The following is a 19597-nucleotide window of genomic DNA, read 5'->3' on the forward strand; positions in this document are numbered from 1 at the left end:
TGCATATTTGTGCATATTTTAAGTTTGCAAAGTTAATTGTAATATTGATACAGTTTCTGTTAAAATCTTAGGAAATAGGTCCTACATGATGCAATATTTGGAGATAAATTGATGCATTAAATCTTTTCTTGTATTCATAGAAACCTAATTTCAGGGAGTTTTGTCTCCTACCAAAAATGGTGAATTTTTCAAAGAATGATACTGATTTCTTTGTGGAAGTGTTCAGCTTGATCCACAGTTACATATCTACAAAAAGAATCAATTTTATTTCTTGCAATAATAGAGATAGATACAACCTTTATTAGAGTAAGTAGTCTATTGCTGTCTATATACTTCACTGTCATTGATGCACAATCTTTGCAACATATTGCTGGCTTTCCTCCTTAGAAAAAAAATCCTTCTTGTAGCTTTAAAAAAATAGTAATTGAATATTTGCATATCTCCAAGGAGCCATGCAGGTTAAACACAGCATTCATCTTCTACTGTTCTTAGGCTGCTTTTGGTTTAGGACTAAGAACTATTGCTTTTATGAAGCGCCTTTTTCTATAAAGTCAAAACCTCACAGCAGTGCACAGAAAGCCAGTGCTATAAAGGAGCTAAGTAGAGTCTTTAATAGACAGAGCTAGGTTGTAAGTGTTTTTGTTCCTATGGAGCAGATAGATTTGGTTCCATCTGTTCCATATTCATAACAAAGGAGCTTACTTGCAGGAGGACTGACTTCCTGGGACTAGCATGGTAGTGATCTTTTCACCTCAGATTGAAAGGATTTGAAAATGGTCACTTCAGCTCAGCAGAAAGCAGCTAGCACTGATAGCACTTCAGACTTGCTATTTTTCTTTAGCTCTGTTTCGAGAGCTCTGATGTCCAGGTGGAGACCAGGGGCAAGCGGCATTCTTTGGGGCTCAGTGCTGGAACTGATGCTGTTTAACATCTTTGTCAGTGACATGGAGAGTTGGGATCAGAGCACCCTCAGCAAGTTTGCAGATGACACCTGCAGTTGATGGTCTTGAGGGAAAGGATGCCATCAGAGGGACTTTGACAGGCCTAAAGTGGGCCTGTGCCAACATCATGGGTTTCAGCAAGGCCAAGTGCAAGGTCCTGCATCTGTGTCAGCATAATTCCAAGTACAAATACAGGCATGGATTTGAAGCATCCCTGAGTTGAATGGCTTGGGTGTGTTGGTTAATGAGAAATTCAGTATGACCCAGCAATGTATGCTTGCAGCCCAAAAAGCCCATTGTTTCCTGGGTTCACCACAAAAAGTATGGCCTACAGGTTTAGGAAAGTGATTCTCCTCCTCTTGTCCATGCTGGTAAGATCTGATGTGGAGTGCTCTATCCAGCTCTGAGGCCTGCAACGTGAGAAGTATGTGTTGGAGTAATTCCAGAGGAGGCCACAAAGATGATCAAGGACACTGGAGCACCTCACTTTGAGAGAGAGCTGGTGTTGTTCAGCTTGGAGAAGGGTCGAGGGAGCCCTTACAGCTTTCCAGTACCTAGTGAGGGCCTGTAGCAAAGGTGAAAGAGACTTACAAGTGCATATAGTGATAGCACAAGAGGGAACTTTTAATTTAAAGAGAGTAAGTTTAGATTAGATGTTAGGAGAAAACTCTTTAGTAGGAGAGAGTTTATTGGAGAAAGTTGGCCAAAGAAGTTGTGGATGCCCCATTGCTGGAGGTGAACAAAGCCAGGTTGAATGGGGTTTTGAGCAGCCTGGTCTAGTGAAAGATATCCTTGCCCATGGAGGGGTGGTGGTGAGAGAGGAGCCAGATTATCTTTAAAGGGCCCTTCCAACCTAAAGTATTCTATGATTTTATGAAGATGCATGTTTTTTCTGAATAAAACAAAATGAAAATATAAGCCCTCCTCCCTTCAATGTTCATTGTCCCCCACCCCCACCCCATCAGTTAGTTCTACATTTGAGGAGTTTAGGATGTTTTCTCAAAAAAATGTTTTACAAATACAGGATTAACTTTTCTTAATTTTACCATAGTATTAAAGGCAGAAGTGAAAAAATTATTTACTGACAATATGGGTTCTGTTTACTGAATTTTTCTCATGGCCTCTTCTTTCTCAGCAAGAATATTCTGTAAACAAGAAAACTGAAGTCCACAAAATGTGTGTGAAAGTTCCTTGCTGGGTTTCATAATTAGGATGCTCCAGTGCCAGCTTTGATTACACACCTCATGGGCTTTTAGGAAAAAAAAAAATCCATTTTGATCCAAGAAAAAAATATTCTTGTCTCTGCAGGATATTTCACAAGGGCAGAAGAGGAAAAAGCAGGAGCATACACAAGCACTTTTACTTGGCTAAAGAACAAGTTATTCAGTGACCCATAAGAGGAGAACTGGAAGTTTATAACGATCTTAAAAATTAACTAGGAGCACAGAACAAGAACAATCCTTCTGTGTCATTGATTCTGGGTGTGCAGTCTCTGGAAGAAGCCTTGAGGCCCCTAGGTTTATGGTTGTCCTGGCTGGATGTTATGCTGGCGTGTGCTGGACTCCACACTGCTTTGTGCTCCAGGACACCTGGTGCCTGAGTCAGCTGTCAGAGTGGGATGGGCAAGCAGCAGGCATGCCTGGCCTGCCTTAAATGGTACTGCAGCATCTGTGTAGGCATACTCAGGAGTGTGTTTGGCCTTCAAGCCAACAATACCATATTGTATAATTCATAGATATGTATGAAAGCATCTGCTACCCTTGCTGCTGAAGACTCCAGATCAGACGGTGCACACGTATTTGCAGCTATGATACTTCCCCACACCCCAAAGTGAGACATATGATCTCAAATGTGGATTTTTTTTTGTTTGGTTGATTGTCAGTTTCTGAGTTCTGAAAGGCTTGCTGCAGCAACTCAGGGAGAAAATCCATTAATTTCAATTATTCTTTCCCTTACTAAGGTAAATGACAGTGTATCCAGATTTCTTTGAAGAAACTCTATTAAACATGAGAGGAAAGAAGCACCTTGTGCACACTGTCATGAAACTCTTCCAAGATGTCAGAACTATATCCAGTGCAAATGTTTGTTGATGTAGATTAGCTTAGAGCGGAGACAAAAATGAAAGGGGATATCTTCATGATCACAGAAAGTGGGATAAGGGTTATCTTACTCTTCTCTCTCTCTCTCTCTCTCTATATATATATATATATACACACAAACACACACACACACACACACACACATATATATATATATATATATATAAAATAGCTACTCTAGTAGGAGGAGGCTTGAGTTCTCTGCACTGTGAGGAGTAGAGACACCTCATGGAGTAGATTAGAGGCACTTAAACAATGATGGACACTTGTGTGGTTGAGAGAAGTTAATTCGACAAAATTTTTGTCCATCTCTTTTGAAGTTAGTAAGTGTCAGCAAGGTTTTCAGTAAGTTGTTTCATGTTGTCTTATATTGTTTCCAATATGTATGGTCTTACATATGAAAAACACCATTAGAAACTGCTCACAGTATAGGTATACTGGTTTTTTATTGGTTAACATGTACAGGGTAGAGAAATAAGTTTTCTGTGCAGTGCTTAGATCAGGAAGTAGCAGATAGAGATAAGATTATCCCAATCTGCTTAGTCAGGTCATTAGTGTGAAACAAGGCCTTTTCTAGTAGAAAGGTAAAGTTCTCTCTTCACTTCTGAGAACAGTTATTAGAGCATTCAGGAGGAGAAAAGCTCAAGAGGTACCCGTGTGTTTCAAGTCTGATGCAGTATTCATTGCTTTTAAAATAATTTCCAAACCACCAGGGCTTCTAAATCCCAGTTATGGAGAAGTGTACACATATATGTCTAATTTTGAGTTCATCTGGGAATGATCCCTGGGAATAGGGTTAAACATCCTGTGGTATTCTTAACACTATTCTAAAAAAAAAAAAAAGACTCAGAAGGAAATAATTTGTGGTAGAAGATAATGAAAGGTTAGCTCTCCCATGGGTGTCTTAGACTTTCCCACAGTCACAGTTACAACAGACTATAGTACTTTTCTGGCAGAGATGGGACATGTCAAATACGTGTCAAGTTCTCCTTGATGAGCCTATGGTTATTCTCACATAGGTTGGCTATTTTAAATATGGATTTCAAAACATGAGTAAAACCTGTGGCATTGAACACAGACTAGATAAGTGAAAGACAGTAGAAGTTTAAATAAAAGTGCTATTACCTCATACACTGGACAAATTTTGACTAAAGAGAAAACTTCAGCTTTATGTGTTCTTGAATTTTTCATGGTAAAGGTCACAAATTGGAGGGTTATCTCCATTTTAAGGGCTGGATATAAATCTCTGGCTTGTATGATGGAATGATTCAGTAGCCATGCCCTCTGCAGGACCTGAACAAACTGGGAATTCACATAATAAAGGTGTGCTGTTGTTACTACAGTGCTGGCATCTGTTGTGTCTGTACTGAGTTGTGGCCTAGGACTGTAGAAGTTATAATGAAGTAAAAGGTCTCTGCCCTGGGAATCCCGACACGTCATAATAAGAGCTTCAATTACAGTGGACTCTGATGTGTTTTCCAAACTTTAGCTTTCCTAATACATACATGGCTTCCATCTGGGTTTATCTGTGTAAAGGCAGTGCCAAGTGCTATTAAAACTTTTCAAGAGATAAAACTTCTGAAATATTTTGAGCAAAGGTATTATCTGTAAGCAGCATGTTTGCAAACTCTTGTGGCTGCATGTGCACTCAAACATTCAAAATTGCATTATTTTCACCTTTTTTGATTTAAATTTAGAACCTCCCTAAAACTCCCATTTTGTGCTTTTTTCCCTAAATTTCCCCTGAAACTTCTTGAAGATCTTTTTGTATCTTTACATCCTCTGTGTCCTCCACAAGACATAAACATATTTAATTGCCTTGCGTAAGTGAATAGCAAAACTAACATTTCATGTCTATGTACACAACCCTAGAAAAATGCATGTAAAATTACTTATTTGTTTTTGTAAACAGATAGAATTTACAAGTATGGCTTGTAAAGACAGAACTTTTTCTAAATATATTGAAGATAGTGGCAAGTCCATGAAGATGGACTAGAATATCATTCCCTCTTCTTTAATTATAGTGTCAGCAGTGGTAAAGCTAGTAATAGATAATATGAAGTCCAATAAAGTATATGAGTTTAGTAACATGATACAATACTCACAAATTCCATGTGGGTGAATATATTGCTTTAAAGATCAAAAAGATCTTTACTTTACTAACAAGACTATAATGTCTCTTCAAAGGATTTACTTATGTCTCGCTCTTAGAGATGGAAATTAACAAACTGGATAGCCTGCTTGAAGAAAACCATTTTATTTATAGTGATACCAAGGGAAAATCAAAGTACAAAAGAGCTTATGGAAAGTAAGAGGATATATTTTTCTCTAAGTGCTTTATTTGATAGTATTAACTTGTTTTATTAGCAATTTGCTCTAATACAGTCTTAATGTAGTACAATAACAGTATTTGATTTTGTTAATGCCACTGAAATCAGTAATGAGATCTGAGGGTTTTATTTCATTCTAGTTAATAAGTGTTGGTTTGTTGCAACAGAAAATATGGCATCAGTCATTTATATTGGGCTAGTGCAGAAATGTTAGCACTTATTTTAAGGTATGCAATGCAGTTTGAATTTGTGAAAGAGAAACCTTATATGTGAGAAATGCCTGCAAATATTTAATGTGGAAGTAACTATATTGTCTATTTTTCATTTCTACATCCTTACATTTCACAGGAACTTACATGCAACTAAAAGTCTGTTCAAAGTAAGATATGCTTTTCTTTTATTTCCAGCAGAGCTTTGTTTTTTTTTTTTAATGAAAAGAAACACCACAGTAGCAAAACTGATTCTGTGAGAAGCTCAAGTTAGTTGCAATTAGTTGACAGCTTCACTCTAAACATAAATGTTCTTGCTTTTATGAAAAGAAACAAAAATCTTTGCAAAGAACTTTGAGCTTTGTTTTCTTACTGGTTCAAGGCTCAGTTGAGAGGAAAGCAGTGCAGGCACAATTGGATTTTCTAGCATCTGAAACATCTGTTTCGTCGGACTCTTCAAGGTGTAAAGGGTACAGGCTGCCCTGCACTGAGGTTTTGCTGAACTCAACTGCACTCAGGGACTTGGAAGCACAGATGATAAAGGTGCAACTGCAAAAAGCCTTTGGACTGGATTCAGAGTGCTGCCTCATATAAGCCCTCAGCTGCTGTTTGCCTCTGGAGGTGTCCAGTACTGAAGAACTGTACTTTGGGTTGCTTTGATGGTCTGCACTAAAAAAGTCTGACTCCAGTACACCAGCCAGGCCAGCAACAGAAAAAGCTTGTCATTAAATTCCCCCTTAGTTGAAAGGGGATCTTCCTGAGAGAGACATAGGGCTAGACCATGCTAAGAAGAAATACTAAATGAGCAGCTTAAAAAAATTGTAAGTCAATGGTTTACGTTTCCTAACACACATGGCTGATTTTTTTTTTGGTATGATTTGGATGCAAAACATATTTTCAGTCTCTACAGCCTTCAACCAGATATATAAGCTGCAATGGATTAGAAAATGCAAGAAAAATTATATTCTTCCTGGCCAAGCAGTTGCAGTGGGACAGTTAATTCAGCATTAAGTGCAGAAACAGTAACTCTGTATTGCTTTCTTCCAAGAAATCTCACTAAAATAGCATTTGTCTGGCAACTCATTTCCATTTACTAGGTTATTTTTAGTAGGTCTGAGAAATATAGTCACTTGTGAGATAGGCCATAATAATGCAGTGTATTTACACAGTGCAATGCCAGTCCAAATTATGTATAAGACATTAGAAATAAATGTAGCATTTCACAATCTGTTTGTTGTGGACATGCCTTTTATAAAGTCTTTTCCTCTATGCTGTGCACTTTGTCATTTATATTTTGAATGAAATGCAGCGTATAAGTCTGTGTTTATGCGTAGGCATATACCTATACATACAGAGATCAGTGCACAAATTAAATGCAGATGTAGTTGAGCATGCAAGAGTAGTGTAAAATATGCATTTGTATTAGGTGTCCTATTAATAGTGTGGGGTTTAAAATATGCAATTGGACATGCTAGTGTCCACACTACTTTTGCTTGTATTAAGCCATGAGCAGTATTAGCTGTCACCTTTCATGTTTGTTTATTCACGTATTTATTTATTTTGTTTCCATTTCTAGTAATTTTTAATAGAATTTTATGAGTGTTAGCAGCCCTGGGTCAAGGGGTTTTTCAGTTTAGATTGTCTCTCTGTTGGCTTGAGATTTCTGAATCTTTAAGTTGCTGAGTAATTTTTTTGTGTTCTCATCTTGGTTATCACTAAATACAGAGATGATAGAATTGGCTAGGACAAAGCTACCAGAAAGTTTAGTCATGATTTATTGAGGAATTGTGCTTAATTATTAGGTCTGAAGTATGAGTTAGTCATAATCATTCAATATATTAATTTTCTCAGAATGGAGTCATGTGTGTGCTGCCAGAACAAATCTTTTGCTCATGGGTTGGAATGGAAGAGCAGGCATGAAAAGACTTCTAATTTAAATTCAAGTATTGGCAAAAGAAGTGGTTTCTCTAGGACTAGTATTTACCTATTTTAATTTTTTGTTTGTTTTAATATGTACAGGAGAAAATTATCTATAAATCTTTCCAAGTAATTTTTTTGATAAATATTTTGAAAAATCCTGTATTGTTCTTAGATAGGGACCTTACTTCATGTATGGAGGAGTGCTTTATTGGTTGATTTAATTCTAGCTGACTTTTTCTGTTGTACCATTTATGCAAATTCGTAACTTTTTTTCAATCTAAACTGTGAGAAGAATATTAATAACTAATTGTGCATTTACCTGGCTAATTTGTATACATTTATGTTGTATGGTAAGTCACATGAAAACCTACAGGGGAAAAGCTGAACTCTTCTAACAACTAATAGGCTATTATTTTTCTTCTGACTTGCACAAATTGAGAAATATTGCCTGTGGCAAACATAATGGAAAACTGCATTTTTAATGCTCTCACACATTTCTGTACAAAGAAAGAAGCAGATGACTCTTCTTAAAACTTTATAAAGCTCTGTAGCTGACCCACGATATTGGATGTTAAAGTACCTCAGGTTGGCGGAGTTATGATTTGCGGGTTGTATAAGGTTACCTGGGTATTGGATTTGACTAATGGGAGTGCTATTGTGCCTAAAAGGGCTAGAGGCAAATCACAGCTATAAGTATTTTCTCCTGGAGAAAAATTGCAGGTCTAAGGGAGTGCAAGGACTGCCTAAACATGGGTTTATGATCCCCAACATCCAGCATCCTGTGTACTAGGTTGCTGCAGGTTCTCTTGTGGTGTTTCTCCAGGTGCTTACAGAAGTTATATATGCAACCCTTTGACTAGGCAGTAAGTGTTAGGTATTTACTCAAGCTGTATGCATGTGGCATCTCGATTTATTGTGCTGGAAAGTTCAGAATTGATGCTCTATTGTCTTCCCAGTCTGAAACAATACTTCTGTTCAGTGGTTGAGGTTGGGAAGTACTTATCAGAGCCAGAGTTTGTGTAACAGAGGGTGCTAGTAGTAGTACATCTGCAATGGACTGAGGTGAGATCTTGGCAGGATTTCTCAGTTCTTGCCTACAAGGAGACCCTGTTTGCTGGATTTCCTAGCAGACAGAAGAAAACATTGATCACATTTTTCAAAAATGCAAGGAGAACATTGCCTTGTCTCCTGTGCTTCACAAAGAGTGCTTTATAATCCCTTCAGAGAATGCTCCAAGTGAACTGGTGATAGAAATTGAAATACAAAATAGTAAGAGAATTGCCATCTGCAGAGTATCTGCAGAGGCATGGTGAGGGTGTTGTGTTTCTGTGTAGGGAAAGGATGTTCTTTACCAATGTCCCCACATTCTAAACAAAGGTGCTGTTGAAGTGCCTTAGATAAATGGAGTGCTATTTCCAGCTGAACCAGGTTCACTTTCTAATGAGGCCCACAGTGGCTTGTGCCATGAATGTTAAATGTCTTTGTAGTGCTAAAGGAGGATTTGAACTGCATTTGTGATTCCTTTTTTTCTCTGTATTTGGACTTGCATTTTAGGGAAAAGTGCAATCCTGTAATTAGAAAGTCAAGAATGAGTGAGGAGGCAAGCAGAGGTAAAGACAGATTACATGTGAATATCAATAAATAGGATGGTTGAGACACTTTAAATGTGGCATTCTGATAACTTGCTTTTTAGGTTAGAAACAGCCTCAGTGAAACTGTTGCCTCTCTTAGGAAAGGAAATAATTGCTACTTTTGTCACATCAATAACTAAGTTACTTTTGAAATTTTAATTTATTTATTTTTTACATTTACTTTTTTGTTAGCTTATTTTGTATGCTGTTTGGTTCATATCTTGATGACTCATTAAAGGAGTTTTGGGGATTTATCATAGTAAATTGAACTGCATAACAGTTCCCTGTATATGCTACTTTTTTGTTCTCTATCTGCAGCTTTCTGCAGTCATTGAATAACTCTGATAATTGTTACTAGGCTGAGGAAGGGCCTAACCTGTTATTTATATCTAATATATTAATAATGTACCATGTGTTTTCTAGCCGAGAACTACTTAAGATAGAGATGAGGGAACTGTATAAATTTGTTTTTAATATTTAAATATAGCTAGTGAATACAGAAATATTTATGGTTTGCCTGTAGATGAGGAGAGAATAATTTTAATCACTCTCTTTCCTTTCCTTACAGAGTATAAAATTGGTAACCAGAAGCAGTTCAGAGATGAAACGTTTTCCCATCTAATTTGTCATTATAGGCTGTTTTCAGATCCAGCTTGGACTTAGTCCTGTATACAAAGTTCATTGTACATTTTTTTTCCTAGTTCAACTAATGTAGATGGAATTCTCATCTGAAGAATAGAGCTCATGACTTAAATTTCTTCTCAATTGTAGAAATTTCCTATTTAAAAAAAAATAATGAAGAGATCAAACCAGTTATTTTTATAATCATTGAGATGTTTTCATGTATCTTGTGATTTCAGAGGGATTTTAGTGTTCACTTTCTTCTCACCTCAAGTCTTTGTGTTATCATGAGGTCTAAAACATTTTCTTTAAGAGAGGGACCCAGGAGATTTTCATGAAGTTGCTGGTAAAGGTGAGGTATGGCAGGGGAGGTGGGAAGTATCAAAATTAGCATTCCTCTTCTGATTTTCTCTTCTGTTTTCAGTTGTGATTCTTCCTGACACAAACTAAACCAGTTAGATCTTTTCTGGTCTAATATCATTAATGAAAAATAAGTGGATATAACATATTTTGCTCCTTATAAGGGAGTTTATTCAAAGGCTTCTTTTTTGTTTTGCAGCAAGGAATCAATTGCTTTTTTTTTTTTTTTTTTTTTCTCCATGGGAACTCTGGCTTTTGAAATGGAAAGTGTTACTTTGGACAGGTTCCATTAGTATCAGAGGATTCTTGCTCTCAGAACTGGCCTGTATTTTATAACTAATATCACCTTTTAAATGGACAAATACCCTTGTAGCAAAGGCTTAGGGTCCAACCTGATTTTGTTCAGGAAGGAGAAAGAAATTTCTGCTTGTACCACCTAGAAAGGACAACTTTTCTTATACTGTAGCTAATTTCAGTGGAATGTAGCAACAGCAGCAATCTGAGAAGCAGCTTTAACAGATCCCAGCTGACAAGGAGCCGTTCTCTTTCTCCTTTCCTGACTCTTTCTTATGGGTGATACATCTGGTCTTACAACAAAAATTTAACATTGGTGTATTTTTTTTTTTCTTTTAAGATGAAAAGGAGAAAGAAAGAAGAGGGAGGGTGGAAGTAAAAGAAAGGAAGAAAAAAAAAATTGATTGCAGTCATGCATCTTAGCAACCAGCATTTAATTTCTCAGGAAGGCCAAAGAAGTTGCAATGTATCCCTTCATCACCTTGGTCTTGGTTGTTAAGGAAGATGGAAGTGCTGAAAACTGATACTTGATTTTTTTTTTGTAGCCATTATTATTCCTTCTGAAGGTGTAAAGCACTGATTAAAGAGGAATCTTTCTGAGTTTACAGCAAAGACTGAAAATATAGAATTTCTCTGGAAAGAAGAAAAGCACTATTTCAAATTTCTCACTAAGACTGTGCCAGTTTCTGGAATGATGACTTAAGTGCAACTGCTATGGTTGCAATAGGACAGTTCTTCATTACATACTCTACAGTAGCAACAGAGTGTAAAGAGTGATGGAAAAGATTTCAACAGTGAATGGTTTTTAATATTTTTCTTCCCAAGAATATTGCAAATCACTAGCTGTTATTTGCTCCTATGTGTGTGTAAATATTATGTGAACATATAAGCTTCAGTGTACTAAGCATTAATTTTCTGTTTTTCCAGAAATAATAGATTTTATTTCCAGATGGGATATTAATAGCTTCTAGCTATCCTAGCTAGTCAGATATTCTAGTTAGTCACTGACTAACAGAGTATTCTAATAAACAACAGCTTAAATAAGCAAAACATGCTTATTTTATGGACATAAGCAAGAGCATGTAAGCATCAAAGCAAAAACTTGCCTTTAAATAAATATGTGCCATCATGCACCTCTGAAATAATTTCTGGGCAGAAAAAAATCTGTCAGTGATAAATTTACTGTAGGTATTCAGTTTTGTCTTATATTGGAAATGTGATTTTTCACCTCAATCCTAGTAATTAGATAATTACTATAGGATTCTTATTTTTGAGAAATCTACAATTACCTGTTTAGTCTTAACAAAGTAATTAGCCAGTTGCATCTATTCAGTAAGGGCCACCCAAATGACATAATTTCCTGAAAATAGCAACAGAGTGCAATATTGTGCCCCAAATAACACACCAGTTTCTGCAAACTCAATAGAGGGAAATTTTCTGACTGGGTAAGATGCTATAGAGACAGCTGTTAACTCTTAACTGCTTGGCATTGTGGGGGGAGCGCATAATTTCTACATGCTTTTGTATTTTGACTAAAAGAGAGGAGCAATTTTTCGAGAACTTTCAAGATGCAGAATCACAACATGAGCCGTATTAGATTCTTTACTTTGCTCCTTGTTTGTACTGAATTCGCTAGTTCTTCGTAAATTCTGGGAATAATCGTATGTCTGTCCTGCAAGCAGATCATTGATGAATTAGGAAATTGATTTCAAAATAGTTGAGGAGCCGTTCAGGTGCAAGCTTAACATGAAGACAAAGAGCTCATATATCTATGTATGAATTATTTTAGTTTCTTGTCACACGCAAGGACATGGATGAAATAAGGGTAAACAGAGTAAACTAACATCTTGTCTGGCCAATCATCTTTTACAGTAGTGGCCATTTAATGGAAAATGCAACTCATTCTGCCCTAATAACATAGATTTTTGAATGCAATGAAAGAAAAGGTGCTCTGCAGTGCTTCAGGTAATATTTTTAGCAATAGCTCTTGAGGAGTTTTCAGGAAAAAAAATGTGAATGGTCTTTCACAAGTGAGTATCTTCATGCCCAAGTCAGGTTCCTTGGTTGTCTATGTTGAACTGTGGGCGAATGTACAGTATCAGAATTGCAGATATTGAGGAAATTTACTCGTGTGTAAATATTGGCAGAAAATGCCCAAGGGATACCTTGGTGGTGGGAGGCAGGCATATTTCCCTATTTTGTTGTATTTTGAGGCAAGAATGGTTATAGAAAGAAAGATACCACAACAGCACTTTTTTCTGTGAAATAAGTATGTGCTGCCTTTGTGGGTGACCTTTTGCATTAGGGCTAGACATATTTCCACTTAATTTTTTTTTTCCTAATACACTAAGTATGCTTAAAAATTAAATACTTTGTATGGGAAATTATGAGGGAGGGCAGAAACCAGGAATAAACTGATTTTGGTTTGTTAGCTGTATAACATGAGGGATCATGTTTTGACTGAAGTGAGATAAGTATTTTCTCAATAAAGACTGTTGCATATGGAGACTGAGTTTGCTGTAAATTTTAATGGTGAGTATTTCTACTTTGCTGGAAGTATATAGATAGTTCCATTTTTACCACTGTCATCTTTGGTGTAATTTTGTTTTTTCATCCCCTTTTGGGTTGTTGAAGTCTATGGCCTAAAATTTCAAGGTTAGCTTTTCTCTGAGTATTCTGTATTCTGAAGTATTTTTTCAGTGTGGACATATGCATTATAGCAAAAGCCATATTAAACAAGTGTTCAAGAAGAAGATGTGGAAAGGTGAAAGGAGGTAATGAAACATTGAAAGTAGCATGTGCTTCACTTCTTCCATGTAAAATAATAAAGAAATTAATTTGAATAACATCTGAAGTTATTATATGCTTTTGGATAATCAAGCTACTTTGTTCAATTGAAGTCCTTATGTTCAGGGATTGAAGTGTGTCCTGTCCTTCAGATGAAGGAAAGAGAAAGAATATTTTATTTCAGCACAAAAGGTATTTTGGATTTTCACTCTCTTACTCTTCCACTTATATTTTCCTTTTTCTTCATTCTACAGCTTCTGCTATCCCAGATAATGGAAGGAGATCCTGCCTAAAGCTTAAGGTGTTTGTACGACCAGCAAGTAAGTTCTTCAGATTAAGATTTTGAGGATGGTTTTCTAGCACCTGCTTTACTGTGTGGTCTAATAAACAACAACTTTATTTTTTTACAGTTAAATCTTCTGTCTGTTCTGTGCATACAGCAATGTTTGTGTTATGGTTTTCATTGTATTTATAATTTTTCATAAAGCTTTGTTTGAATTACTTGGCAGTTGCTAGCTAGTTGTTTCTTGAACTTTGTACAAATGGAAGACTTATACTGGCATTTGGACAAGTGCCACAGCCTTTAAAATATGAATATGCCTAATTATGTACAGTAAATGGAGAGAAAAAAAGAGAGGAAAAAAGGAAAATGGGGAGTGTAAGGGTGTTTGACTAACATATTTGGCTGTTATCTCTATTTTTGTTATAGACAGCTGTATGAAAACTATAGGTGTTCATGATCGTGTTTTCGATGTTAACGACAAAGTAGAAAATTCATTAGAACCAGCAGGTTAGTATGCTTAGAGAATCTCTTTTAACAAATGTGTGTATTCCTCTGGTGCTTCAGTACTTTTTTTTCCTCCTCTCTCTGCATGATTTGCATGGTACAATTGTCCTGCTTTTGCAAATTTCTAGCAGTGCTAATACAGCTTGTGGTATACTTCCTGTATCCTTGTTTAATGCAGGGAAGTAAAAATGTTACTTTATTTGTTTTCTGTTTTTTTTTTTTTTGGGTGACATGATTTAGCAATATTTGGTGTGTGCCAGTGTAAAATTTCCACAAGTACCCTGAAGCCACTGGCCCATCCAAGCCAAACACTCAGTATATTGGCAGCACTCTCTATTTACTAATTGGACCCAAAGTTTTAGAAATAAAGTCAATGGGCACACTTCATTTGTTAGGTGGTTTCAAAAGACTTGAAGAAAAACAGGATCAAATGCTTGTTGAATGCCAGTACATGATGCAGGTATGCAACTAACTGAGTTTTTGTTTAAAAAGAAACTAGTCCTTTGAAATTATATATAGTTGTATATGTACTTCATTAGGCAAAGTATCATTTTACATACATGTAGACATACAAATTTCTCTCCTACTTTTATTGAAGCAAACTAAAGTTTTGGGGGGTTTTTCTTGCAAAATAGTGCCTTAGGAATAAGGACGCTCTTCATCTGCCTGGGGAAATGTTACATTAACCTCCACCATCAATCAAGCTAACGTGTCTCCATGTGGAAAGTGCATGTGTGTTGTTTGTGTGGCTGAAGCTTGTGACAGATAGAAGTGTATATAATTCTAGGGGTATGAGTAACCCGAATGACTCAAAAGGAGTTAAAATTAGGTAGGTATGTAGGAAAAGTATATGCAGTAGTGGTAGATATATTCATTTTATATGCACCTACACCCTACTTACATGTTGTATTAGAGTGTCAAAAATGAAAATAAACATGCAAATACACAAATCATATCAACAAATATTACACATATATCATTTAGTACATACACTAAAGAACAGATTACTGAGATTTTTTTTCTCTTATGTTGTTTGAATATGAAGCAACTTTCTCTTTGCATATAAAACAACATGTTAATTTTTTTCTCTTTTTTATATGCAGATCATTTAATTAAAATTCATTAGTTATACATAAGTATAATAAGGCTTTTACAATTTAGCCAATTTAAATTATTTACTCATGGATAAACAACAGAATTTATTATTTTTCTTTAAAACAATTTTCAGATCTTCCCTAAAATTTGAAGTTTGCAAATCAAAGATGTTCTCTAAGTAAATCTAAGTCCAAGGATAGAACATTTACATTGGTTATATTTATACATTTACTAGCAGCATTCTTCTGCAGAAGACACTAGGATGTTTTCTCAGTGTCTCTACCTATGAATTTGAAACTCAGTGCACTTTTTTACATTTTGTGATTTGGTGAACATGGTCTAATTAATGTGCCTGATACTGCTTGCAAAAGAGATCATCTGAGTAATACATGCATGATTTTAGTAAACTTGATAAATTTTTGTTTCAGCAGTGCTTCTCACTTCCTACTGATTGGCTGTAACTAGCTAACATCGTCACAAAAGCACATCATTAGAAAGCAGCAGGCAAGCCAGGCAAGCAAAATCAAACAAAGAGCATCCTGCAGTCTAAGACGGAATACTGTTTGTGTTACCATGGGAAATAATAGCTTTAATGAGAAGGTTTGGTACCACAAAATTCCCACTCCTGATATCGATGAATATTTGTATTTTTAATTGGGCCAGTAACCATTAGATAATCAGTCACTCTGAGATGTGCCAACTGCTGTCACATTTCTCTGTTGTTGGCCTGTTAGGGCTGCTGCTGCCTTGATGGATCTTGTTGCATGTGTTCTGTGTACTAATTTACATGTCTATGATGAGCATCTTCTGCTTCTGTGCTCTCCCCTAGCCTGGTACGGTCCTCTTCCACAGTAGACAGAAGAATCAGAAGGCAGGAGGGTCATGTTCAGCAGATTACTCACTGTCATCTTTCTTGTAAAAATCGCTATTTATGTAATTTTAAACCCTTGTATTTCACTGGTTTTGTTCAGAAATTTGTAGGAATCTACAGTGATTGCAGTTTCACAAGTGGTGGAAGTAATTGACTCTATTCCTATTCCTATTCCTCCCCCTCTCTTTCTCCTTAATAATAAAAAAGAAAAAGTCCTTAAACAAAAATTGCAGCCATGCATATGTGAAAGTTATACCTGAAGCATGTGATGTAAGGCTGTGTGATCTGAAAAATTCATTGCTATGAAAATAATTTTTTCTGTATTGCTGGTATTCCCAGTGTTTAGTAGTGACATTCTAGATTCTACTCAGGAAACTTTTCTTCTTCAATTGTCCTCAATGCTTTAAATGAAGCAAACCCTTTTCCCCAAGCCTTAAAGGCTGTGCAGTTATGACTCTGCACCTCCAAGGAAAATCATATTTGTAAAGTGATTTTCATAACTGCAGATGAATCATGTTCTAATATATGAGTGCAGAAACCTCGCAACAGCACTGAGAGAAATCCCAGATGATTTCTGAAAAGGAATCCCTTAATGTTACATGGAAATTAATTCTTCTGTGAAGAATGGCTTTATAAAAATGGCATTATAGAATGTCTCTGTATTTTTCATTTAAGAGAGGTAATCTTTTTATCTTAGTACTTTTTCATTGAGTTTTTCAGCAGTAGCCAGTGTTCCAGTTGTGGCAGTATCTGATTGTCAGTGAGAACAAGGATTTATTATTGCTATACACTAGTTCTGCCCTATTGTGTTTTAGTGCTGACTCACTGATGTAATTAGGCCAAAATTGTTGACATTCAGTGTCACAAATTCAGACTTATTTGCAATTCTAAAGGCGGAAGGTAATACATATCATTCTTCTCTGTAGTTTTAGTTCATCAGAAGTGAGTAAATGTTTCTAAATTGGGAACAGCTAACTTTAAATATATGAAAGGAGGTAGAACTGTCAACACAGGGGTATTTTCCCTGTAGTTTCTTAAATATGTTTTAATTAAGAAGCAAGCTTTTCTGAAGTACTCCATTGACATTGCAGTGTCACCATAGTACAAGACTGTGACTCAGATGGGAAATGTGAAACAGCTTTTGGTATTGACGATTACTGAAAGTATTATTTTCAGAAGCCAGCATTCATTGATATTTTTAGATTCCTTTGGAATAATTCTGGAGGAAAAGGCTAGGGCCTCATTTGGCCCCAGTATGCCCAGGAGGGTCTCCTTGCCATCCATGCTGCAGAGCTTCAACTTAAGCCATTCCAGCCAGACTTTCCCACTGATGCCACAGAATCAAAGAATGGGTAAGGTTGGAAGGGGCCACTGGAGGTCATCTAATCCAACCTCTGTACACAAGCAGGTCCCCTCGAGCATAGTACTAAGGGTTATGTCCAGATGGCTTTTGACTGTCTCTAGTGAGGAAGACTCCATACCCTCTTTGGACACTCTGTTCCAGTGCATAGTCACACACACAGTGAAGTTCCTCCTTTTCAGGTGTAACTTTCTGTGCATCAGTTTCTGCCCTTTGCCTCTTATGCTATTGCTTGGCACTACCAAGAAGAGATGTCTCTTTGTCATAAACATGAACATATTTACAGCTAATCAGTGCTTGCTTTTCATACTTTTGCCTTGAGCAGTCTTATGTGATTACAGCATCAATTAGTGCTGGAGAAAGTACATGTGATAAATTTCTAATTTGGTTTACTGTGCACCTTGCTGTGTAACTAAGCTGGGGCTGAAGAGCCTATTAACCTAAATTATGCTAAGTGTTCTTCTGATTTTGTGCTAGGTGTCAAGGGTATGAAAGCTTGCCTGTGGCTAAAGCCAAGTAACATGAAAGGCTCCATGACAAAGCAGCATGGTGATCCCAGTGTCCTGACTCCTGCTTCCCTTAGTGCTTCTGCTCAGGTCTCACCCAATGTAATCCTGGCAGTGCCATTTTTTGAGATGAGAGCTGAGACAGAAACATCATAGGCACATTGACATTTCTTATAAAATAGGCAGCTTATTTAATCAAGTAGGTGAGATACTATGCTGGAAACATTGGTGCTCTAAAATAAACTTACAAATACATTTTAAGGCCACTTCACGCTTCCTAAAAAGGTTTGGCTTTTTCTTTTCATTTAGTAATGAAAAACAAGAGCTGATTTTTTTATGGCAAGCCCCAGACTGTTTGCTTTTTGAATAGCTAAATTAGATAGCTTTGGATACGGAGGATATTTGCTACCTTGTTTTCTTCTGCCACTAATGCATAAGCATGTTTTCCTAATTCAGTTGGTTCTTTTTACATTAGTTCTAGTAGCATATATGTAAATCTCTATTTTGTGTGTCATGAAAGATAGTGAGATTTTCCATATTGAGTATATATTCTATAAAATTAGCGACTGTCATGTTTTAGTCTTTAAAATTTTATTTGAAGAAAGAAGGAATGATTTATATCTCCTGCTCACCCCTAGATGCAACATACTTCAGTGGAAATTTTATGCATGGAAGGGGGGTCTATGCTTGGGCTTACAGGCTGTCATTTCAAATTCAGGAGCCAAAATCTGTAACCAAATAAAAGGACTAACTGCAAAATTAATTCTGTGCTACACTTTTGAAAACCAGGTGTTTTATTTAGCTGCCTCCCAACTGATGTTGCTATCTAATGAGACATCCGAAGCTAGAACCACAGTGTTTTACTGAAGAGGAACCTTCCATCCCTCAATCTCCTGAAATCCTACTTACTTTCTGTTCCTCTGGTCTTCAGTGGGAGTTTTGCCAGTAAGAAATGCAGGACTTGGCCCCAAGTTGGTTACATAATGAGGTATTACACGCTTGTGAAAGTCAATGACAGCACAAGGTTCATTGCCCTATTTCATAAAGGCACTGAAATCTACTTAGAGTTGTCAGCTCAGTGAGAGTTTATTAAGGATACAAAATCTCATTGGAATGTATGCTTTCTGTTTGAACAGATGATACCGTACATGAGTCAGCCGAGCCATCCCGTGGTGAGAACGCGGCACAGACACCAAGGATACCCAGCCAGCTTTTGGCAACTCTATTGTTCCTCCTGGCAATGCTTTTGATATTATAGCACAGTATGCTCCATCAACCTGTCACAGAAAATCAAGGGTCTCGGAACATCAAAGATCCACCTAACAGCTCATCCCAGGAAAGGGACTTTATTGTTTTTGCAGATGTCAAATTGTTGTTTTTCCCTTTTCTTCTCCCTTTTAGCCTGAACTCAGCAAAAATTTGAAGGGGATAACTAGCTTCAGCACCCACCCCTACCTACCCTGTGACTTTCTTAACCCCTCCATATAAATAAAAGGACTCCAAATGAAAATGCCAAACTATAATAGTGACACTAGTGATTCTTATTTTCTTCTGCATTCTTCTTTAAGAAGTCACCTCTGTTAGCTCACTGTGTCATCCGTATGTGGACAAGAAAGTGTAGTGGCAGATGCAGTCAGTGAGGGATAAGGAAAGTGAGTGAAAACCTGGGAGAGTCTTTCTCTGTGATACAATATTTCTGCCTTCTCATTCAGCACTGTAAGATGGTTATGCAAGGCATTGTGTCACCATGTCAGGACTAGAGGGGAGATATTAAGTATAGATATAA

At 36.7% G+C, this 19597-nt stretch overlaps 1 protein-coding gene and 1 long non-coding RNA gene across 2 annotated transcripts in view; one reads left to right on the forward strand and one right to left on the reverse strand.

Moving 5' to 3' along the window:
* EFNA5 (ephrin A5) overlaps positions 1-19334 on the forward strand; it is a 204459-nt gene extending 185125 nt beyond the window's left edge. Inside the window, exons 3-5 of the mRNA XM_068176631.1 lie at positions 13447-13512; positions 13902-13982; positions 18948-19334. Coding sequence (XP_068032732.1) covers positions 13447-13512; positions 13902-13982; positions 18948-19069 — 269 coding nt within the window. The 3' untranslated portion in view covers positions 19070-19334. The remainder of the gene's footprint in view (positions 1-13446; positions 13513-13901; positions 13983-18947) is intronic.
* Positions 589-4436, reverse strand: LOC137464994 (uncharacterized). Its single transcript, XR_010994522.1, has 2 exons — positions 4166-4436; positions 589-1506 (listed from the first exon to the last, which is right to left on the reverse strand). It is a non-coding gene; the product is annotated as an uncharacterized lncRNA (long non-coding RNA).
* Positions 19335-19597: the final 263 nt, after the last annotated feature.

The sequence above is a fragment of the Anomalospiza imberbis genome, chromosome Z, assembly GCF_031753505.1.
Source record: "Anomalospiza imberbis isolate Cuckoo-Finch-1a 21T00152 chromosome Z, ASM3175350v1, whole genome shotgun sequence".
NCBI classification, from domain to species: domain Eukaryota; kingdom Metazoa; phylum Chordata; class Aves; order Passeriformes; family Viduidae; genus Anomalospiza; species Anomalospiza imberbis.